Here is a 23,666-nt window from a genome sequence, read left to right as displayed (position 1 = left end):
TGAGAGACAGCATCTATTCTTAGAGTTTGTCTGTTTTGACATGTGGTGATAAAGATGCTATATTCAACTTCCTGAACTGTTAAATTACCTCCAAGGAAGAGGGCAAGGTGATTAGTTGTTATAAGTAGCATGAAGGTTTTATTTACCCATTCGGTTTTGTGCAAGTTTTCGTTTTTTCTATTTAGCAAGAATTCTTTTGACAAGAAATGAGTGATAATGAACTTCACTCGTATTCTAACATCAAATGCTGTTCTGCATGGCTCACCCAGCATTATACCAACCTTGAGAACATAAAGGCTTGTTCAGGGGGGAGGGGGGAGGCAGGTACCTTGTCTAAGGCCTACTCTTAACTCCTAAATTATTTATTTTACCCTGGTAGGCTTGTAAGGCCTGTGGACTTAACTGAAACATTAACCACACTTGATTATTAGTTGGTAGTTTCCTCTACTAGGAGAGTGAAAGATGTATAACTAAATCTCCAGCCTGATGACAGCACCTGGTATGTTGAACACTCAGTACATACTTATTACTACATTTTGCATGGGTAATGTATTGCAGGTGGGCCTGGACGTAAGGAAACAAGTTAGTGCAGTAATTGAAACGGTGAAATGTAAAAGGGTAAATTTAGGCTCTGGCATTGAGAACTGGAGAGAGATTCCAGAGATATGTCAAATAGGATTTGGTGATAACTTGTATATATACTGCCTGTCATGCTTTGCTCTGAACACTTAAATGTTTTCTAAACTGGAAACCAAATATTTGCTTACAAGTTATAGTGTCAGTCTGGATAACTTCATTGTTTACGTGAAGAACCTATCCAGAACTCTAGCTTAAATTTCTTAGCCTCAAATCCAGCGACCTTGACTTCCATACTCTCCTTAGCACCACATTCCTGTGGCTGTATCTCATCACAAGTTTAGGGGTGACAGCTGTAAAGCTGCTTCCAATACAGTTAACACCCTCCATGAGGAGTATACCTCCCTCCCTCAACCATTGGTTTTTTTTTGTTCTCACAAATAATTAGCCTCATAGCTCTAGTTTTTTCCATAGAACTAGACCTTGGTGGTTCTCGGACAATCAAAATCATGGGACCATGTGGATTCATCAGTCCCAGCCCTCAGATAGGCTTTCGTATAGTAGGTGATGCGGGGCCCAGGAATTTGCAATTTAACTGATACTTGACAACGATTGAAGTGTGATCCCGGCTACCAGCATGAGTCTCCGCTAGGAACTTGTTAGATACATAAATTTCGGGCACCCGCACAGACCTACTAAATGAGAAATGAGACAGTAGAGTCCAGTGATCTGCCGTAAGCCCTCTAGGTGATTCTGATGTGTGCTGAAGTTTGACATCTTCTCTTTTAGATCTAAAAGGCAGATTCTGAATTAGTCCTGCTGAGGTATCAGCTCCATCCAATGTGACTTTTTGTGATGCAATGTTCTGTATCCATTGTCTGATAAAGTAGCTGCCAGCCGCATAGAGCTGTTAGGGATCTGGAATGTGGCTAGTGTGACTGAAAACTGAATATTTAATTTTATACTAAATTTAATCCCGTATAGCTAGTGATTACCATAGATAAAGCAGAGCTAGGTGATTCTGATGCTGGTGGTTCCTGGCCCACTCACTGAAAAAAAAATTCAAATTCTTACTAATGATAGGGGGAAATCCTCCAAGAATGATACAGAATGTAAAAGCTACAAAGGAAAGTTTAAAAAGAAAATCTAATATTAAAAGTAACATGGGTCAGGAGTTCCCTGGCTGTCCAAGTCGCTAGGACTCCGCATGCTCACTGCTTAGGGCCCAGGTTCATTCCCTGGTTGGGGAAGTAAGATCCCACAAGCCGTGTGGTGTGGCCAAAAAAAAAAAAAAAGACATCAAAAGGTAACTTAGGTTAAAAAGTAAGTGATATCCTTGAATAAAATGTTTACAACATTGAACAAAGCATTTGAAGAGCACTAATCATGACAAGCCAATAGAAAAGAATGGGCAAAAGGTAGAGATAGGTAATTCACTGAAGAAATAAAAATGACAAAGTATTGTCTTAGAAATTAGGGAAATGCAACTTCAGTCAAAGTAATTTCATACATTTAGTATTAGGCCCTTTTTTTTATTTTTAGGCACATTTTTAAAAAAAAGTTTTGGCAAGGATTCTGGGAACCTGGGAAATTAGCAAAATGTTTTAGAAGGCATTTGGCAGAATCTCATTTAAATGAATATAATTTTAGGAAATTCCCTGGCGGTCCTGTGGTTAGGATTCTGAACTTTCACTGCATAGGGCCCGGGTTAGATCCCTGGTTGGGGAACTAAACCCCACATCCCACAAGACTTGTGGCATGGCCCAGAAATAAATTAAACGAACATAATTTTATGCCAGCATTTTATTTCTAGGAATCTAAAGGTGGTAGTAGATGGTGTACTCAAATGTTTACAAGATATCCTTTTTTTCATTCAGTACTGCATGTAATAGCCATTTGAAATAATCCAGATAACCATTAATGGAGTAAAATAAGTTATTACACATTTTTATGGCATGAGGTGTAGCTGCAGTCAATAAAGTTAAATGTACTGACACAAAGTTCTCCAAAACAAAGATTAGAAAACTTAAGCTTTCTGTAGTGTGCTTCCACTGAAGTTTTTAAAAATTGGGAATGCACATGTTTTATGTACATGGAATGGATAGAAAGTAATGGATATGTGCAAAACGTTTTTAGAGGTTATTTCTGGGAATGGGATTTGGGTTGTGGTGAAAGGATTTATTCTAATCCTGTATACTTAGAATTTGTTCATGTATTGTGTTAAAAAAAAAGTGGTTTGACAAGAGAATATTGAAATTTTGAGGTAGAACTTGAGTATGAAATGTCAGTGCTAAGCTAGTTGGAATTGAAGAGATTAAAGAACTCTGAAGCTAGGGTATTGATTGGATTATTTTCCTGGAATTTGAAATCACTCAAGATGATTGTCAAGAAATACGGTAGAGACAAAGACATTTTACTATTTCCCAGAGTACTGAAAGAATGTGGAACATGACCATTATGGATGGCAGTAAAATAAATAGTTGGTAGGGAATTCCCTGGCGGTCCAGTGGTTAGGACTCTGTGCTTTCACTGCCGAGGGTTCAATCCCCGGTCGGGGAACTACGATCCCGCAAGCCATGTGGCGCAGCCAAAAGAAAGTTGGAAAATGCAATCTTCACCTTAAGATGAAATTCATAAGGTTTTCAGCCATGAATTGTGGGGTCAGTCATTTGGAATTAACTTCAGGTAAGAAACCAGATTAGGTCTTTGTGGTCTCTCTTGTCCCATGGAAAGTAACTTGTATTTTACATGAAATACTATCTGGGAATCAAGAAATAGAAAGTAGGACCAAAACGTCAGAACTCTAAAATAGATGACATTATTCAGAAATACTGTTGTTAAGGCCTATCTCAAACCAAGCTAATCAAGTTTATTTACTTTTATTTTAGACAGTATTACTTATAAATTTAGCAGGTTATCTGATTTCAGAAGAGGACTTGAGGTTGCTGGGGCCAAACTGACAGCAAAGAAGTTAGAAAAATCAATTTACAAAGTTGAGCATAGTGGAGAAATATGCCTCGGTAACATTGAAAGCATTTAGCGTTGCATTTTGGTACAAAGATTTAATTATAACCCAGCTGCCCAAAGAACAGTTAAATTTCCTGATAATCTGCTAAAAAGACAAATGTGTAAATACATTTCAAAAAGTGATGAGCCTCAGTTAACCTGGAAATTTAGGTCGAAATCTTCACTTTGAAACTTCGATTAAGTGTCAGTTTAAATGTTTGACGGCTAATAAAATTTTGGCCACGACCAAAATTGGTGATACAAAACCAAAGGATCTTAACACTATGTCAATAGTAAGTAAAAATACTAGCCAACACAAAGACAGTGCTAACTATGTGCCAGACGCCAGACATTGTTCTAAATGCTTCTTTTCACATTTTAATCTACTTAATTTTTGAGACGCCCTTATGAGATTATCTCATAATGAGGAAGGTGATATACAGAGATTTTAAACCTAGTGACAGTTTAGTAAGTGGCAAAAACAAGATTTTAAACCCAGTCTGGGACTTCCCTGGTGGTCCAGTGGCTAAGGCTCTGTGATACCAATGCAGGGGGCCTGGGTTTGATCCCTGGTCAGGGAACTAGATCCCACGTGCCACAACTAAGAGTTCACATGCTGTACATCCCACATTCTGTAACGAAAAAACTCCCGCGTGCTGCAACTAAGGCCCAGCACAGCGAAATAAATATTTTTAAAAATTAAAAAAAACACAGTATGGCTCCAGTAGCAATACTCTTTTAAGTATCTTATCCTATCTATAGAAACATGAACTCTAATAGTCGAGGGAGGCAAGTGAAATATATAGGTCCCTATTAACTGGGATGCTGCCCAGCATAATGGGAAGAGCACAAATTGCAAAACAAAAATGTATATCCTGCATCCATTGAAAGTACCTTTGACCCCACATCACCGTGGAATGAATTCCTAGTTGCCAAACCCAGTTCTGTACAGCCCTTATTTTATAGAATGGTTATGTGATTTATACTATTGACCACTTTAACATTCTCTATTTTTGATTCTTACACTATGTTCTTTGGTCTTTTCCTTATTCCTCTGCTGCTTCCTTAACATAGTTTATTTTTTTTTACCTGCCCCAGACATGTTGCTGTTTTCTTGGGTTCTTTCCCTCTTACTAGGCAAGATTACCAAAGACACTTCAAATTTAACATTCTCTTCTATTCCTGCTTTCTCCTTTAAATTCTCTGATAGTTCTTGCTGCCAAATAGGAAACTTTCACTATCACGCATAAAAATGAGAACTAACGTGTGCTGGTCGGAGAAAGTCTGGGGAACTAGCTTCATGCTGAACTACTCCATTTAGCCATGTTTGTTCTAATAGATTAAGGGTCTCCCCCACCCTGCCCCCAAATACCTTGAATAAAGGATGTCCTGTTTATTTTACCATTTTTCATGCTCAAGGACCACACACCTACCACTGCCCAGCCTCCGCTCCCATCCAAGACCCTGAGAACTGGTTCTGGCTTCTCTCTATACTCATCTCTTTACTTTTTTTTCCCTTCCTCACCTCTAACCTTCCTCACCTGCAGTTCCACAAAAGGAACATGCTGTTTAATGCAAATGTGTGCTTGGAATATTCTTCCTTCCTACTTTACCCTAGGAATTCTACTGATGTTTTGCGACCAATCTATCAGCCTCCTCCACCTAGTGACAATTCCTCCTACATTTTTAGATGACCCAAATTTATCCCCTCCTTCTTCCTCCATACATTTTACCCTATACTAACCAGGACCCATCACACTTGATTGCATTTTTTACTCATCTGCCTTTCCTTAAAAGAGGTCCTAAGTCTTACTTATCTTTGCCTCCTCAATGCCTAGCACACATTTGTTAAACGACTGGTTACATGAGTTTCTTTGTGGCTTTAATTCTGTCTGGATTCCTGACCTGAGTTATCTGAAAGCTTCCAATCTCGCTAATTAGAAAGAAAAACCGTTTGCCTCTAGAGAAGGATCCTAACAGACAAGGTCAGTCAGTGGTGCTTCACGACACCACCACTTCCCTAACCCCGCCCTTGAGACTGCCACCTAGCTCAAGGTCCTATCTAAGGAGAGAGCTCAAGGACAGCCAGTTACAGCCAAAGGGCTTCCCCACAGGAACTCGGTCCCTTTCCTAAACGCAGTTCCGCCAAGTACTCTCTCCAATTGACATCCCTGTTGTCCAATTATGTTTCGAGGCTCTGAGGGTTGCACCTAACTAGACACTGTCCAATAAAAAAAAAAGCAATTCAGATTAGCACCAATTTTGGCCAATGGTTGAGAAGATGGAGGTTATTAGCCTATAGGAGCAGCGCTGAGAGTGATGAGCAGCAAGATCATCCAGTGGCCATGCCTACTGCAGAGTAGGCCTCGCCCCCCAGCTGTGGGGAGTTGGAGGCTAGATTGCTGCAGCGCTCAGTCGCCACCCGGGCTCCGCCATGTTGGGCCTCGTGGGTCGTGTGGCCGCTTCCACGGCCTCTGGGGCCTTTCGGGGACTCAGCCCTTCAGCGCCGCTACCTCAAGTCCAGCTCTTACTGCGGGCCGCTCCGGCAGCGCTGCATCCTGGTAAGTGCCTTGCTCTAGGGGCTGGGTTCGTTTCTGCCGTCCCATGACCTTGAGCCTGGGGCCGATAGTCGCTTGGGCCTAAGGGATCTGTGGTGCTAGAAGGACGCCAGGGCCAGCGCCCTGCCCTCTAACGGCGGGAAAAGAAGAACAGGACCGATCTGATTCCGTCTCATTTTGGAAGGGGGGCGTTGTGTGACGGAAAAGTGTGGGCAGGTGCATTGACCTTCCCGTGGAATGGGGGCACCGAGCCCTCGAATAATGGGGTTTTGTGCAGGAGGATGGGAAGATGGTGCAGGCTCTTTCTCCGCTTCCAGTGCGGCCCTCCCTCTGGACCCGCCTTCCGTGCAAGCGGAAGGAGGTCGGGCCTGGGCTGTATTCACCAGTACTTGTGAGTTATGTCGGGGTTTCCGATGACCTTTAACTGTCCTAACCCCAGCTTCTTCCATATCTTTTTTGTCTGTTAGCCAGAGACTATGCCGCTCAAACATCTCCGTCGCCAAAGGCAGGCGCCGCCACTGGGCGCATCGTGGCGGTCATTGGTGCAGTGGTGGACGTCCAATTTGATGAGGGACTGCCACCCATCCTAAATGCCCTGGAAGTGCAAGGCAGGGAGACCAGGCTGGTTTTGGAGGTGGCCCAGCATTTGGGTAAGTAGAATTTGTTAGGAATAGTAAAGATCTTGTTTGACCGAAATATCCCCCCAAACTAAGCTGTCTTCCTTCTATGATGATTTTATCAAAATGACTTTCGTTCTTCTGAGTTTGCTGAAGCCACATTTACGTACTGAGAAGGAGTCTTGGTTGACTTACGTGTTCAGTGCCAGTTACACTTCATTAAATATCATGAAGCCAGTTTGTCCTGTATAACCCTGCAATGCCTTATCTGACAGGTGAGAGTACAGTAAGAACCATTGCCATGGATGGTACAGAAGGCTTGGTTAGAGGCCAGAAAGTCCTGGATTCTGGTGCACCAATCAAAATTCCTGTTGGCCCTGAGACCTTGGGTAGAATCATGAACGTCATTGGAGAACCTATTGATGAGAGAGGTCCCATAAAAACCAAACAGTGAGTATCCCCCTCTTGTTGCATCTACACAGAAAGGAACTGTTTTTCCTAGCAGTTTTATACGTTAAGGTGACAGCTTCTACTATAGCAGAATTTTCGTGCAGAGAATAAAGTGCCGATATATTCATTTATTAAAACCACACAATGCAGCTTCTTCTGAAGAAAATTAATGATGCAGAAGTTCTGATGGTAAAAAAAAGAGAAAAAATCAAACTGCTACTTAGGGCCCAAGTTGATTATTTCAGTTCATTTTAATACCAGTGGCCTTTGTATTTCTTGTTGGTATGTGAAGAAGTGCTGTTAAGTTAGGGCTCTGTAAAAGGAAAACCTTATGACAGTTAAAGTTGTTAGGGAATGGGATTATTGCTTCCTGAGGTGATGAAATCCCCTTTATTGCAGAATATTTGGGCTTGATGGTGGGTGACAGTTTTGTCTAGAATGTTACATAAGAGATGAGATTACGAGTAAAGGGTTAGGCTTGAGAATTGAGAGGTACTGTTTAATAAGAAGAATAGACACTGATCTTCTACCTTTACAGATTTGCTGCTATTCATGCTGAGGCTCCTGAATTCATAGAGATGAGTGTTGAGCAGGAAATTCTGGTTACCGGCATCAAGGTTGTGGATCTGCTGGCTCCCTATGCCAAGGGTGGCAAAATTGGTATGTTAGTGGTGGGTAGATATTTTCCAAACCTAATGTGTGGAAAAAAATTCTACCGTGTTAGGAGTGGGCACTGAGACCTATCCCTCACTGATGAGTAGCTTCTGACTTTCGTTCTTCTGAGTTTGCTGATGCCAGATGCCATTTCTGAGAAGGGAAAAGATGGAAAGAAACAAAATTTTTTTTTGAAGTTTGCTTATTTGGAAACAAAACTCTTATTCTTTTTTTCTCAACCTCTCCTAGGGCTCTTTGGTGGTGCTGGAGTTGGCAAGACAGTACTGATCATGGAGTTAATCAACAACGTTGCCAAAGCCCATGGTGGTTACTCTGTGTTTGCTGGTGTTGGTGAGAGGACTCGTGAGGGCAATGACTTATACCATGAAATGATTGAGTCTGGTGTTATCAACTTAAAAGATGCCACCTCCAAGGTGAGCACTGAGCTGATTGATGTCCACAAAGTAGTGCCAGGAAACTGCTGCAGTTGACTGCATTGCTAGGTGAAGCCATGTTCTATATTTTCATTTTATTGTCCCAGGACCTACAAACGAAATTTGTCAGTGTTTTTCCCCCAGCTTCTAATAGACTAATGTACATTTTGGGTTTTTTTGATATTTGTAGTCTTTGTTTTTGGTACATAGACCCATCATTTGAAAGCTAACTTTGGGGGGAGTTCTTATATCCCAGATTACCCTATTTTGTGCCTTTCACTTATTTACAATTTATTTCCTTTCTACTGTAAGAACATTGCCTCAGTAATTATAAGAAATTACCTTTCATGTTGTTTTGAACTACATCTCTAAAAGGGAAAATTGTGAACAAAAACATAGACATCTAAGGAGATTTTTTTGGTAGTTTCTCTGATTTGGGGACCTTGGGTATATGGCTTTCCCACTCCTCTGCCACAATTTCTGAATTTGTATAATTACTGCAGGTAGCGCTGGTGTATGGTCAAATGAATGAACCGCCTGGTGCTCGGGCCCGGGTAGCTCTGACTGGACTGACTGTAGCTGAATACTTCAGAGACCAAGAAGGTCAAGATGTATTACTGTTTATTGATAACATCTTTCGCTTCACCCAGGCTGGCTCAGAGGTAAGAGAGAAGGCTTGAGAGAACCTGGTTCATTTGACCTTTCTATGGAATGATGCAGATGAGGCTAAAGATTTTTTTTTTTTTTTTTTTAAGGTGTCTGCTTTATTGGGCAGAATCCCTTCTGCTGTGGGTTATCAGCCTACCCTGGCCACTGACATGGGTACCATGCAGGAAAGAATCACTACCACCAAAAAGGGATCTATCACCTCTGTACAGGTGAGAACAGTTAAATGGATGAAGGTCTAATTTGTATAAAGGCATGTACAGAAAGGTACAAAATCTAGTTACTTATATCTCAAAAGGCTTTTAAGTAGGTACCTGAGCTCCCTGAAATAATGTGTAAAATTCTGCGTGTGCATGTTAAAGACCCTAAAAGATTAAGAAACCACTCATCTAAACTAATTGAAGGTGTACATGTAAATGTAGATCACAAAGTAGTGGTTTCCATCCTGAAGGGGAGTTTGAAGCTGCATGGAAACTGAGCATTAAATACGGACTACACTAACTACTACAAATTTTCAAATGTATGTAGATGGTATATAGTAAAAATTATCTAGAAGTTTGTCTAAATTTTATTAACTTTCATGGTTCATTTTCCTGATGAATTAGTATAATAGTGCAAGGGTTTTTGTTTTTTACTGTTAAAGTCGGTATCACTACAATAGAGTTAAAAAGTAGGATGAAGAACAAAAGGAATAACAATGAAAATTCTTTCATCACGTCTTGGAGGGACTAGATAATCTATAAGCTTACTCAGCCACTATTAGGGGTGATAAGAGTCCACATTTTTTGAGGTGGACTCTTGAATGCTGAGAAGATAAGAGTGACATAATGAGGAGAGGTCAGAAAAGGGGATGGCTTAAGTAGAATTACTTGGCTTCCTGCTGCTCTTCATGGGTTCTTGACTTTAGGCTATCTACGTGCCTGCTGATGACTTGACTGACCCTGCCCCTGCCACTACCTTTGCCCATTTGGATGCTACCACTGTGCTGTCCCGTGCTATTGCTGAGCTGGGCATCTATCCAGCTGTGGATCCTCTGGACTCCACTTCTCGCATCATGGACCCCAACATTGTTGGCAATGAGCATTATGATGTTGCCCGTGGGGTACAAAAGATCCTACAGGTGAGTACTGCAGGTGAGATCAGTGGCCATAAAGTTGTAGAGGGAATTTGGGGACTGTATTAGGACCGTATCTCTCCTGGTGATTTGTGATTTGGTTTAGAGCAAGAAAAGATGAGACCAGCAGTTCCTAGTGAGTGTTAATGAGGTCTCTTGAGTTTCCAGGTACTCCACGTTTGGAATCCAATATTTTCTAACACCACCTAATAGACTCGGAGTAAGGGAAACAAGACACTGATCTTAGCTGAGGGCTCTCATGACCCCCAAGTAACTAATTTGTTTCAGTTAAGTGCAGTAAAGTGCTAAAATGCTGTATACAGAGCTCAGTGTGAATATAAAGTTGTGTTAATCCTTAGGTTTTTGTCCAAATTAGAGGAATGTAAATGTTTACTAGGCCTCTCTTAATCTTGTTTTCTCATAGGACTACAAATCCCTCCAGGACATCATTGCCATCCTGGGTATGGATGAACTTTCTGAGGAAGACAAATTAACTGTGTCCCGTGCACGGAAAATACAGCGTTTCTTGTCTCAGCCATTCCAGGTGGCTGAGGTCTTTACCGGTCATATGGGGAAACTGGTACCCCTGAAGGAGACCATCAAAGGATTCCAGCAGATTTTGGCAGGTGAGATTTCAAGTATAAGGCTGAACATAAAATGGCAAAGAAACTGCAATCCCTTGAATGCTTGCTGTGCTGTGTTCCCATTCCAGGAACCATCAAGCAATATATAAATATACTGTGCCTAATTACATAGTTTTTATATAAAAGTAAGTTATTTCCCATCAGTTTTCTTTGGAAATACTCAATGTCTGAGAGTAAGACCTAGACTTGCTGAGTGCTTTCATGCTAGCTACTCTTCTAAGTGAATTACAACATCCTTATAAGGAAGGCATTATTATCCTGTTTTACAAATTAGGAAACTTGAAGCATGGAAAGTTTAAAATAACCAGTCCCAATATCATACAGCCAAAGTAGCAAGAATTTGAACCCAGGTTATATGACTATGGACCATTTGTTCTTAAGCTGTACTGTAGCATCATGTCTTGTAAATTGGATTTGTGAGGGAAGTTTAAGAAAAGATACCTAAGATGACACGATTTCACCACATTCTGACTGGTGGCCTCAAGTGGTGAGGTATGTACCCACTGCAGAAAGTTTATAATATCCTTCACTTCTCACCAGTTGGATTTTTTTCCATGTAGGTGAATATGACCATCTCCCAGAACAGGCCTTCTATATGGTGGGACCCATTGAAGAAGCTGTGGCAAAAGCTGATAAGCTGGCTGAAGAGCACTCCTGAGAGGGTCTTTTTGGCAAACTAAGCACTCATCCTCCGTGCTGTCCCGTCTCCTTGCTCCTAATCCAGAAATTGCAGTTTTCTCTGTAGGCCACATTCCTGAGAACCTTGATTGAAGACATTGTGTTCTGTCTGAAGAGTATTTAAGGTTTCCAATAAAAAGTACATCCCTCAGCATCTGTCTGTTTTTCTTGGTCTTGACAACACAGCCAACACTGACGTTTTTAATAGTAATTTTAGAATAACCACACACAAGAAACAGCACAAAGTAGGCCATATATATTTGAAATGGGGTCATCAAAAAAGAAAAGCCATTGTCTTGGATTGATGAACAGCTGTGAGTCTTGTGAATGGGTTTCCTGGGGATGATGTGATCTTAATAGTAGGGCCTCATCTTTTGCCCTTTTATGTCATTGTTCAAAGGAAGTTGATTTTTTGCCTCTTGTATATAGTGCATTTCTGCTTTTTAAAAAGCCAAAAGACTTTTTAGAAGAGCATTTTGGGAAAAATGGGTTGGGTTTAGAAATAACTGCTATTCTAAGAGAAGGCAGGGGTTAATCAGTGAATGAAAGTTTTTGGAAATGATAACATGTTCTGAAGGATTAAAATTGAGTCAAAACAGCCCTCTTTTCTCTTTCTACCTTCCTTTTTTTCAGAAGGTGTTCCTAACTACTGCCTCCTAACTTATATTTTGGGCAAGACTAGTATGTTTGTGATTCCTTGAGGCAATGCAGAATATAAAGTACCATGGGGCCTATTCTGAGGTCTGCTAAAATCCCTTAAGAAAATTGGGGAAAGAATCTTACAGGAGAATAGTAATTTTCAGTGGTGTTGGGCTTGGGTTTCTGAACGAAATAATGGAATTAGACAATTTTCCCTTCATCTTAGCCCACTAAAACATGCAGGATTGCAAGGATTACTCAAAAGTACACCCACCTTTTCAAACAAGTGCAGGGTTGGATTTGATGCCCCTTAAACATTCTTTTCTGGGCCCAGACCCATCTCCTACTGCCCTCTGGTGGTGGTAGGACTGGAGGCTCTGCAAGAACTCTGATCTCACCATTTTGAAATCCATGAAGGCCATTTGCTGGGATGTGGTTCTTTGCTAATGACTGTTTACAAACCAGCTGGGGCTTTTGTCCTAAGGAGGAGCCTGAATCTATAAGCTCCACCCCGAGGCATTCAAGTCGGGTAGAAGCAGGGCAGGACAAACAGATCCCAATTCAGAGGCCCCTGGGGGCTGAAGGCTGGGGAGGAGCCTTGGGAGAGGTGCCAGGGGTGGAGTAGGGGCCTCTGAGTTTCCCCCCATCTGCCTCTGACGTCCTTGGCACGTCTCTCCCGTGTCATGATCTGGACGTTAGGTGGAGCCCCTGAGCTGCCTGTGTCCAGTAGTTTGCTCCTAGAAAAGCCTGGATTTGGGGAAATGCTGAGTTATGGGGGTTGGGGGCACATCCTCTAGGTCCTTACTCTGGAGTGGGTAAGAAGCTGGTGCAGAAGCCCCCAGGGTATGGGTCCGCCCTTTCTGCTCTGTTTTCCCATGTTATCCAGATGCAGACCTAGGAACTGTGGACCTAAAGGTGGTTTCTATCATACCTCCACCCTTCCCCCCATACATTTATGTCTCTTAGCACTCATCGAGAACCTTCTCCCTCTCACTAGCTGCAACTATTTATTTCCTTCCCCCTTCACCGCCCTCTTCTTGTACCACGCCGCTGGGGTGTCAACACAGATCTAACCTTCCTCCATATTTCTCCTGGTTCTGCCCTGTCCTCACCGCCTCCTCCCTCTCCACCCAGAGAAAGCCACGCCCTTCCCTCCTCCCTCCCCACCCTAGTCTGTCACACAGGGACATCACCCTACAGCAGTTCAGGCTGTGGTTCGCAGGAAGCATACATTGGCTTTTTGATTCGTGCTAGTTCCCACCTCACAGTTTGGGAGGATCTAACACCAGCCTGCACGTGAAGGGGGAACCAAGGACAGTGAGGAGCTGGGTGGTCCCAGCCCTGGAGCCCTGCCAGCCCGACATGGGTAAGTATGAGGACCAGCCCCCGGGAAGGCCTGAGGGATGCCTACCTCCCTCCCTGGCTGACTCAGCAGGGGTGGGGCCTAACCTTTGCTCTTTTGGGGGGTGAAGGAGGGGAAACCAGACTATAGGGGCACAGGGGCTCAGCTGGTGAGGCTGCCGACCAAGGGGTCATGAGCACTGGCCAGCTCCAGCTCTGGGGAAGAGCCTAAGAGTGTACCTTAGGTTGGGGCTTTCCCCACCTCACCACCCCCGCCTCAGCCCCTTGCGCCTCCCACTTAAGCTGCTGAGATTCAAGAAATATTTCACAGCACTCACTGCTGGCTTTACCTCCACAAAAGTAAAGCCCACTTTTGGTCGCACTGGATGATTTTTAAGGTGCTTCTCCCCCCGTTTTCTCCCCAGCCTTTCAAGTCCCTGCCCTCTTCCCTCCCTGACCCTGACCCACCACCAGGTGGGGGGCTGCACTGAGCAGCTGCTTCCTGTTGCCCCATAGGTTGCCGCAAGGGTGGTGGCGGCTGGGGGAGAACTGAACTAGAAGAAAGACAATTCTCACGGCCCCACACCAGCCTCACTAGGGCTGCTACTGGCGATCCCCATGCTTCAGTCACTGAGAAGACAGAGAGAGGCAGGACTGAGGTTGAAAGGCCTAGGAGGTCTTTGCCCTCCTGGCTTCCTGATTGCAGAAGTTTTTAAACTTGGGTCGTGCTGGGGGAAGGAGGCTGCGTCTCTCCAGGGCTGTAGGGCTTGAGCCCTTGAGGAGCTGAAACACAGGGAACCTGTTCATCTAGTAGGGCAGCTGTGTGTTACCCGCAGCACGCTCGGCCTTGAGTTCCCTCTCCGACACCTCCATTCCTCCGGAGTCCTTGCGACTCTCACTGCCTTCCTGGCCCTCCTTTGTGAAGAGATCTTTGCCGGTGCCTCCGGAGAGCGGGTGGAGCTCTCCCAGGTCCTCCAGTTCGGACCCACCACCATCCCCCACTTCACCGCAGAAGTTTCTGTCTCTTTTTCCTGGGATCTGTTCTCTTCCTCCATCTGGGATCCTTCCTGGTTCAGGCCCCTAGGAGACGCCACCCGTTTCCCCCTCCCTCAGCGGATTCTTCGCGACAGCCCTACCCGAGCGCTCGTCCCTACCCCAGTAGCTCCTGTCCCTTTAAGTGCTACCTCCCCCCCCCCCCCCCCCCCCCCCCCCGCCACCGCCGCCGCCGGCCAGGGCTGGGGGAGGAGGCGCCGCCGCCGCCCGGCTCGGCCACCTGCGCCGCCGCCGCCGCCGCCCGGCCCTGCTCCAGGTGAGGTCCGGAACCCACGTCTGGTCCCAGAGCCCCCGGGCGGGCCGCCCCTGCGGTCCCCTGCCCCGGGATCCCCGCTGCCCTGGACTCGGGATCTGACCCTCCCCCTGCGGGAGCTGCCCTTCCTCTCTCCCCCGCACTATCTACTCGTCCATTTCTCCCCTGTCCTCTGCGACCGGAATCCGGAGGCTTCTCACGCCTCTCGGCCAACCTCTCCCGGGTACCCCTCCTATTCCGGACCCAGGATCTCCCCCTCCCCCGCTCCTTCCTCGCCAGAAAAATCTCCCGCGGTCCGGGTTTCTCCTCCTCCCCTCTGGAACCATCGCTTTCCCACGCCATCCTAACCTCCAGTGGGAGGGGGAACAACCGCCACCCCAACTACTCTCCTTCCCCGTAGTAAGGGGGGTTGGGGGCTATCATAGACTAGAGTCACTTCCAGGCCCTGCTCCGTTTAGCCCTTCAAGTTCAACTAACTCCCATCTAAAGCTTTTCTGTAGCCCTCACCCCACTCCACCTCTCCCGGACTTTGGGGGTGCGACCTCAGCACCAGCCCAGGTGGGAACGACCCTCTTGGACTTGGGGTGGGCCGGTCCAGCCTAAGAACGCTCCTGCCCCAGAGTCAGGGAATGGGGGAGGGCGCATCCAGAATCTTGTGATTCTGGGTTTAAGGGGCTGTTGGGGGACGGTGGATGAGGTTCTTGGACTAAGTCTCTAAGGGCAGTGGGGTGGTGGGGAAAGCCTGGGAAGCCCAGACTTCTCTATTCAGATGCAAAGGGAGTCCTAAGGAAATTAGGTCTTTCTCCATCCTCTTCTGAGACCAGCATGGAGAAGCTCGTTGGGGAGTTTAAAAAAAGACTGTGCTGAATCTGAGGGGACACATACCAATTTGGAGAGAAGAGGGATGAGTTGTGGTCCTTTTGATGTGTTATAGGAGAATCTGGCCTCCCCAAAATACAGAGGGGGAGGAGACTGTTTTCCATTAACCTGGACAGGGAAGGGGGACAAGTTGGAATGGTTACAAGGTTGAGGGCCATCTCCCTACTAGACCCTATTAACACTGTGAATCCTTCAGCCAGTGAGCACAAGGGAGGTCTTTAATAATTACCCCACCTCCACTGGGGAATTCCCCCTCCCTGCAAATCCAGCTGCGACCCTAGCCCTGCCCCTTCCCTTCTTGCGCTCTCATTCCCTGCTAACCCCAACACAGCACACTCCAGAACGAGGGGACAGGGTGTCTGGATTTGCTTCAGACTCTTCTGAGTCATGTTTCACAGGCTGGGAGGGAGCTGGCGGGAGGAGAGGGTGGTCAGCAGTGGTGTTTGGGGTTGAATTCCAGTAGTACCTGGACAGGGAGAGGGAGAGAGGTAGAGGGATGCAAATGAATCCCCTCTCTCTCCCTTTCTGTCTCTTCCCCCTCCCAGCCCCAGCCATCTGGCTTCTGCGTGGAGCCACGCACTGTGGCAGCTGACCCCAGTCAGGGTGGTGCAGCAGAAACACAGGGAGGGTGAGAAAGGGGGAGCAGGTGCTAATTTCTCCCTCCCCATTCTCTTTATTACCCGCCCACTGGCCTGGCTTGTGAGAGGTTCAGAGTATTCCCTAGGTACCCTTCTCACAAGTTGCTGAAAAAAAGACCATTTGCCCCTTCCTCTTTCTAGTAGCTTCCTAAAGGGAGGTGGGGTGGGTGGGTGATTGGCCACATCTGATGGGATTGAGGAATGTTTGGGGACAGAAAGGGTCAGTCTGCCCTCTGTCATCTGGATGGGGGGGAGAAGCACAGCTGCTGCTTGGGGTGGCTTCTGGCAAGAAGTAAACACCCAGCTGTTGGCATATTGACACCCCACCCTCATCCTTCCTCAAAGAGCAAGGAAGACTTCTGATTAGATGGGATGAGGAGGGGTCTCATTCAAGGAGGAAGGTGATTGTAGTCTTTCTGCACCAGATGGGAAAGAATGGATCCTGCCCCACTTTCTTTTCTAATCCCAGGTGGCCCTCTCCTATCCAACACCCCTCTTCCCAATCGCTCCTGGCTGGGATAGTCCTAGGGGTTGCCCTGGAGACTAGGCCTGGGGCTCGGAAGGGGTGGGAGCAGTCAGTGGGGCACAGGAGTAACCGGCTCTTCCGGAACCGAGTGGAGCCAGCGGGTGGGTGTGTGTGGGTGTGTGGTGGTGGGGGAAGGGGCGTGGCTACACCCGTCTGACTGGCCCAGGCTCCTCCCCTGCCGCCCGCCTCCGACTGGCCAGCCCTATGATTGGGGGCGGGAGGTAGGAAGATTCTCCCTCATCTGCCCTGGAAAAGGAAAGAGGAAAAGGAAAAAAAAAAAAAGAGATACCTAGCTCTCTTCCTCGGCCCTTTAGGAAGCCAGTTCCATGCCCTGAGCTCTCTTCTTCACCTGTCTTTATTTTGGGAATGGGGGAAGCATTCCTTAGCAGAAATTTGCTGGATCCCTGCTTTCTCCAGAAAGAAGGACCCCCTCTACCCTGAGTGTGGCCTCTATTTACTCAGGGGCTTGAGGTCACTAGGCTGTTGGGGGTCCTTATTTTTTATACTAGGTGACCCTATAAATCTGTTACTGAGTCATGGGGGAGAAAAGGATTTTGATTTCTGTCTACTCCTTCCCACTGACAATCTACTTTTTTCAGGAGAGGGACAGAAACCCTCCCAACCCTCTTAGCCCCTCTCTCTCTGGCCCACACACTTTGAGGCTTTGCTGAAGCTCACTTCCTTCTAAGCTTCTCTGAGCCATTTGTAGTGGGGAGTGAAGTCTGTCCCCCAAATTTAGGAAGAACTCACTCCCCTGTGGAGTAAGGAAATCCAATCTACACTAATGTATTTGATCCTGCCTTACTCTGGCCCCACCCAGTTTTCAGGTCTCCTTCCTCCCCAGACTCCCAAAGGAAAAAGTATTTGTTGACCCCCCAACCTGCCAGAGTTTCATCATCCCCACTCTATCTGTTCCTCTTCCAGAATATTCAGCTTGAGTTTTGCACAGTTAGGCAACTGTTTGTACAACTGCATTGCAATGAATTGAATGGGAATTATCTTGAAGCCTGCAAAGTCTGTTGAGTTGCAAGGAAAAGAAACCTGGTTTCTAGTCACATTTTATCCACAGTTTGACCTTGAACAAGTCGGTTAACCTCTTCAGGCCATAATTTCTTCATCTACCAAACAAGAGAATGTTGAACTACAAATTCTCTAAATTCTAACATCATGTATGACACTGTTCTTCATTCTGGGTCCCTGCAATAGACGTTTTAGGTGATAGCTAAACTCTAGTCCTCTGCTAGATTTTTCTTTCCTCTTCTCAGAAGGTTTCACTTAGTTATATAGCTCTATCAGAAAAAGTATACTGGAACTATAGAATAGGTGGACATTTGGGGCACCTTATTTGCTGGTCATTTTTCCTGCTTCTCCCCTGTCCCTCTGACCAGGTTTAGGCTAGACTCAGGCCTTCCCTGTCTGATCTCTGAGCCAAGCTTCCTTTTCCTACCCACAGGAATCTTCCCGACCCCCAGAGCCCTGTGGATGTCGCCGGGAAAGTGGTGATCCAGGCAGGACCAGGCTGCCACCCACGGGACAGAGGTGAGTGGGCAGCAGATGGAGCAGGAGCTTGCCTTTTTCCACCCCTTTACCAGGACTGAATTTTCCTGACTTACCTTTCTGCTTCTACACTTCCACTTTTCCACTACCCAGCCTGGGAAATAACTGCCCCCGAAATGATCTTAGGGGAGTGGCACATGCCTCGGTCCTAGAAATTTGGTTTAGTCTTTTAGGTTAACCTTGGGATCAGGACACGCCTTTCAGTTTGCTCAGTGTGATGCAGGACTACCGCCCACAATGAGACACAGTACAGAGGGAGCTTCCCGGTAGGCTAGGGACACACTGCGGCGCTAGGACCCAGATCCGGGTCGGGGAGCCGGGATGCCCGGCGCTAGGACCCGGCGGCGGAGGCCGCGGAGGGCGGCTCTCTCTCGGCCGCAGCTTCCCCGCCCCCTCCGGCTCCGGCTCACTCCTCCCCGCCGGCCATGTTGGCTCCGCTCGGGCCCCGCGGTTGAGCCGCGTCCCCCTCCCCCCTCCCGGACCCCAGACCCCCTCCCCCGCGTTCCCCTCCCCTCCTGGCGCCCGGAGCGAGGCCATGTGAACCGCCCGTCCCCCGGGGAGAGACAAGCCCCGAGCCTGGCTGGACGCCGCCGCCTCAGGTCTGTTGGGTCTGTGGCTGGGGGCCTGAGGGGAGGGAGCCCCGCTTTCATCCGAGGCTTCCCTCAGGGAACCGAAGCTCTGGAGCCGCCTAGAGCCTTGCCGGGGGGTGGGGGGAGGAGACGCCGACTCGAGCTTATTTCCAGTTAGAACCCAGCCCCGGGCGGGGGTCTTCCTGCACTGGGGGGTGGGAGGAGAAGGGGGCTGGTCGGTCTGCAGAAGATCGGGATGGGGCGGCGGGGGCGGCAGCGGGAGGAGCTGTGGAGGTTCCCGGCGACGGCGGCGGCTGCGAGGAGGAGGCGGAGAAGCCGCCTGGCTGGTGGAGATGACTCCTGTGGGGGACTCGGGGTGGAATCCCCGGGAGGGGCTCCACCTCTTCAGATGGGGTGGGGATTGCCCGAGTGCGAAGGGTAGGTGAGGGGGTTCCCTGGACGGGTTGAACACTCCGTTTGTGGGGATTGGGGCATTTTGGCAACGGTGAGTGGAGGTCAGAGGGGTTTCCAGGGGTCTCGGGGTGTCCGCTCGGCGGGGTGGGGGTGTGGGGTGCACGTTCTCTTGAGCTTGGCGAACACGAGAGGGCCTTGCTGGAGTGGAGCTGTTTTTGGCCTGGGGCCCCCGAGTCCCGGGAGAATCCGCCACTCCAGGGATGGGGGTTGATAGGGCCGGTGCTGAGGCGTACGGATTTGAGCCGGCCTTAGGGGCCGGAGGGAAGAATGAAGAGGGAGCCCTTTCCAAGGGGGATCCCTCACTAAGGGGATCCCCATTTCCGTGGCAGAAAAGATGATCCCGCATCATCCCTTTCTTTCCTGGTGTTCCCAATTTTCAGGGGAATGCAATGCCAACAGCAGTCATCCTTTGTAGGATTTATTGGAGTGGGAGATTTGCATCCTTCGGGGGGCGATGCGGGGGGGATAGCTTCCACCTCCATCTGTACACAAACAGCCCCTCCCCCAAACCTCCCGCAGGAAGTGGCCGGGAAATGGCAGCTGTGCGTTTGCTGCTGCGTCTCTCGTTGTTTTGAAATGTCCATTTTAATCAGATTTGGTTTCATTTTCTGAGGCCTTCGGGCAAGCTTGGGTCCTGCCAACCATGTGGTCTGAGAGTCCTTCGTTCGACTTTTTTTTTTTTTTTTTGTAAACTTAATTTGTCAACTGGAAGTAGTCACTGCAGTTGACTCCCTGATCCCAATCCCCCCTCCAAAGCATCTCTGTCTCCCTGTCTGGATTTTTTTCCCCTGAGCTAGAGGTCATAGAAAAATCAAACTCACTCATCCACCAGCAGGGCTACACAAGTGATGCAAATTCCCTCGGTGTAGAGAGCTGTCACTTCGGAAGACTTGGGATCTTTTGTGTCATGAGAGTGGCTTTTTGGCATCCTGCTTAATATATATTCTTATATACATACGAATATTAAATTTATTCTTAAGTATGACAGTTTCTGTATTGCTGAGCACTTGAGTAAGTGAGCTTGTGAGGTGACGAAGTTGATTCCGAGAGGTGGAAGAAGAGGGGAGAATGGGGAAGATTAAACTGAGTGGGGTTTGTGTGTGGGGGGATAGGGACTGATTTGCAGAGTGAGTGTGGTGGGCTTGTTCCTCACTGGTGATTTTAGCCTAAAGATAAGTCCCTGTGGGAAGCCTGTTAGTTGACATGGGGGGGGGTTTACCTTCTGCAGTACCAAGTAATTAGGATAATTAGTTATCATATGACTTATGCTTCAGTCCATAAAAGACATCTCTCTTATTACCATTCGTGGAGAGGGCTAAGCTTTTCCCTTGTTCTGTGCAGAGTCATGTGTCCAGATTTTCTCTTTTTCCCACCTGATAACTCCAGGAGATTTCTACTATAGCATATAGTGATGGACTGTGTGTACTGTGCCCCCAGGCACTTGGTTTGGTTTGAGGTGAGCTGGCCACAGGATTTTCTGTTTGGAGAGGTGAGATCATTTGGACTATCCTGAAAACTGCTTAAGCCTAACATTTAAATAATCTTTTCTATTTTCCACCTGAATTGTAGATTCTTAGATTAAAGGTTCAGGATAGGACCAGATAGACATATATGATTATGTGGCACTGGTAAGATAGCATCATTGCTCCTTTTACTGGGGCTGTTGGGGTTGATAGTCTGGAAACAGTAAAAACGAGTTCAGTGTCACTGTCCTTTTTCTTGCCCTTCTGCTTGACTGATTGGTTCCTTTGAGTTGCTTTCTTGACAGTGATTTTAAGTTCCCCATTCTTCAACCTTTGTTTACCTAGATTGGGGCCTGACAGAATAGTAAATTGATTTTCCCTGGTGGAAGTTAAAAGAATGAAGGAAGGAGAAAGACTACTCTTATTTCTTTGGACCCTTTAAGAGAAATAAAAGTTGATTTTGAGAAAGTAGATAGCTATGGCTTCATTTGATACACGACTGATCAGAAAGCTGAATGCAGTAAACCTTTCATGGCCTTTTTGTAGAGTGGATGCATTTTTCTCTCAGAGAAGTGGATTTCTTAATATCGACTTTTTTTTTTTTTTTTTTAAGCCTCTCCGTAAAGGAAAAAATTTGAGGTGTAGGGAGAACTATGTGGGCCAACCTCAGAGCCAGTCAGAAATCTAGAATGCCCTGAGAGGCTCATCTTGCAGTCTTGTGGTTCTGGAATCAGGTGTTGCCAAGAGAGAAGCAAAGCTTGTTAGGGTTACTGTGTCTTGCTGATGTTGACCTTTCTTATCACCTCTGAAGAGGTCTGCTATATTCTTTTACTAAAAGAATAAAATACAGTTAAAATAGTGTGGAAGTTAGTCCAGTAACCGGTATGATGTTTGACCTTGTGTGAGATGTGTACAGTGAGGCAGTAATGCCAAAGTTTTTATTTCCTAGGACATAGAGTGAAGTATAAAACTCTTGAGGATTTCCTGGGGCAGATAATCTTCCTGATTTATTTCTTAGGATATGGATGTCCTCATATACCTCATAGCCTAAGATTAATACTTTCTCAGCATTGCTGCACATGGGTCAGAGGGACCATTTTTCACCAACTTTTTGGTCTTCATAATTTTGAGATTTATAAAATTGTGCAAAACAAAAAACCTGTCTTCTTTGAAGAGTTCTGGAGATTGTTCTTGGATTGGGTCACTGGCAGTAGAAGTAGCATTGTGTTATTGTTACGTGGTGTTCTGTCCTTCTCCTAGTTAAAGAGAATAATTAAAGGGCCATTTTACATAATGAAAATATTACCAAACAGTTTAGCAATTATTCATTAAAAACTAAAGCATGAGGGTTCTTGGGAATTCCCAGGTGGTCCTGTGGTTAGGACTCCACGTTCTCAATGCCAAGGGCCTGGGTTCGATCCCAGGTCGGGGAACTAAAATCCCCCAAGCTGCGAGGTGCGGCCAGAAAAAAACAAAAACCGTGAGGGTTCTTAAGAGACAAGTGGTACTGCTACTTTTGGTCTCTTGGGCTTGGGCACTGTATAACCTGCCTTCTCAGCTCAGTTTTTTTTTTTAGGGGGGAGGGGGATAGATTTTTGAAGGAAGGGGTGAAGTCATTAACTGTTAGAGCTGAAATTCTGAGAAACAGTCAGAGCTTGAAAGGGAAATAACCTTGTTTCCACCTCTGGAGTGTGGTTTTTAGTGTCCTGCAATTTAAAGGCATTTCCAGCCCTCTGACAGTGAAGTGACCAGAGCTGTGGCAGAAAACCTAGCCTAGGTTGTTAGTATATGGCTCCTTTATTCAGTCGCCAAATACTTTAAAACCTGCTATATACCTTCAGTGTTCAGTTAAATCGCGCTTCCCTGTTTGCAGGCCTTATTTTCTGCATGAGACATATGTCTAAAATATGTCAAGATTTGGGGCCTTTCTTCCCTCTAGAAATTATCTCTGTGAAGAATGAAGCTGAATTTTTTGGTTCTCTTGAGAATGGTGGGAGCAAAAATCACAAACTTTATTCGATGAGTAAGTTGGTAGTGACAGAAAAGACAGATTTACTCATTCATTTGCTCAATCTATGAGTTCAACAAGTATTTCCTTTCATTTTTTTAATGTACTTAGCACTAAATTAAGTGCTGGAGATATAATGGTAGAACTTAATTTCTGGTTGATGCTGTAGAACCTACATAGTATAGAAGAAATAAGGACAGAGAACAATCATCTTTGTGTTTTTCTGTGCAGCCTGGACGTGGCAGTTGTCTTTGAGTAGCCTCCCTTAGGATAATAATCTTCCTTCTTTCCTCATCTTCCTTCTGCCTCACTGTCCTGACTAGGAAAAGGGGGTTAAGGAAAGGACATTTTGAGAGAATGAGCCTCAGTCAGTATGGCTGTAGTCTGAGTCTGGGTTCCAAGGGAAGATTGTTACGAGAGCTGTCTGAATGGGCTATCCTTACTGGGGAAGAAGGCATGTTGATTTTCTGGCTTGGCACTTGGAACTCTTTTGGTGGAGGAAGACAGCTTAGCCAGGAAGGAGTTTTTAGATTTGAAAGTGAAGGCATGCTTGTTTGCAGCATCAGGAATTGGGAGTAGTGAAAACTTTGGGATCTTCCCCAGGGTATAGGGTAGAAATGGGAAATGAGGCAGCTTTTGTGGTAGAGCAGGGTTTTTCAACCTTGCTCTTGGTTGAGCAAGAACCAAATAATCCTTTGTTGTAGTGGGCTGTCTTGTGTATTACAAGATCATTAGGAGCATCCCCAGCTTTGATTTCCTAAATGCCAGTAGCCTATACCTTTCTAAGTGACTAAATGTCCCCTGGGGGCAAAATCACCCTGGTTGGAAACCATTGTATTAGAGTATGGTGGATGATTCCAGAGATGTGT

The 23,666-nt window shown here is 46.2% G+C and overlaps 2 protein-coding genes and 2 non-coding genes across 8 annotated transcripts in view; all 4 read left to right on the top strand.

Moving 5' to 3' along the window:
- Positions 1 to 5,911: 5,911 nt before the first annotated feature.
- ATP5F1B (ATP synthase F1 subunit beta) lies at positions 5,912 to 11,549 on the top strand. Its single transcript, XM_029206547.1, has 10 exons — positions 5,912 to 6,143; positions 6,608 to 6,790; positions 7,033 to 7,207; positions 7,746 to 7,867; positions 8,111 to 8,295; positions 8,799 to 8,957; positions 9,051 to 9,173; positions 9,869 to 10,081; positions 10,500 to 10,701; positions 11,280 to 11,549. The coding sequence occupies exons 1-10, from the start codon at positions 6,017 to 6,019 to the stop codon at positions 11,375 to 11,377; spliced, it is 1,587 nt and encodes a 528-aa protein (XP_029062380.1). The 5' UTR covers positions 5,912 to 6,016; the 3' UTR covers positions 11,378 to 11,549.
- LOC114886256 lies at positions 6,861 to 6,935 on the top strand. Its single transcript, XR_003791264.1, has one exon. It is a non-coding gene; the product is annotated as a small nucleolar RNA SNORD59 (small nucleolar RNA).
- Positions 7,953 to 8,023, top strand: LOC114886257. The gene has a single exon (XR_003791265.1). It is a non-coding gene; the product is annotated as a small nucleolar RNA SNORD59 (small nucleolar RNA).
- A 1,688-nt stretch (positions 11,550 to 13,237) lies between the features above and the next one.
- The window catches only part of BAZ2A (bromodomain adjacent to zinc finger domain 2A), a 34,205-nt gene continuing 23,776 nt past the window's right edge, over positions 13,238 to 23,666 (top strand). For 2 of the 5 annotated variants that reach the window (XM_029206670.1, XM_029206666.1), the window contains exons 1-2: positions 13,238 to 13,402; positions 18,180 to 18,265. The gene's annotated coding sequence lies outside the window, so the exon portion shown is untranslated. Of the gene's footprint in view, positions 13,403 to 14,642; positions 14,687 to 18,179; positions 18,266 to 18,794; positions 18,883 to 23,666 lie in introns of those variants that run through there. The other 3 variants (XM_029206668.1, XM_029206671.1, XM_029206667.1) reach the window with 3 other exon arrangements.

This window comes from Monodon monoceros, unplaced genomic scaffold (genome assembly GCF_005190385.1).
Source record: "Monodon monoceros isolate NGI ecotype Baffin Bay Population unplaced genomic scaffold, NGI_Narwhal_1 Super_Scaffold_6, whole genome shotgun sequence".
Classification (NCBI taxonomy): Eukaryota; Metazoa; Chordata; class Mammalia; order Artiodactyla; family Monodontidae; genus Monodon; species Monodon monoceros.
The sequence above is the reverse complement of the archived record's forward strand: the minus strand, read 5'-3'. Positions and strand labels throughout refer to the sequence as shown.

Coding starts and splice junctions, on each gene's coding strand:
- ATP5F1B (XM_029206547.1), top strand. CDS start 6,017: ATGTTGGGCCTCGTGGGTCGTGTGGCCGCTTCCACGGCCTCTGGGGCC. Junction 7,208..7,745: donor GGTCCCATAAAAACCAAACA/GTGAGTATCCCC, acceptor CTACCTTTACAG/ATTTGCTGCTATTCATGCTG. Junction 8,296..8,798: donor TAAAAGATGCCACCTCCAAG/GTGAGCACTGAG, acceptor TAATTACTGCAG/GTAGCGCTGGTGTATGGTCA.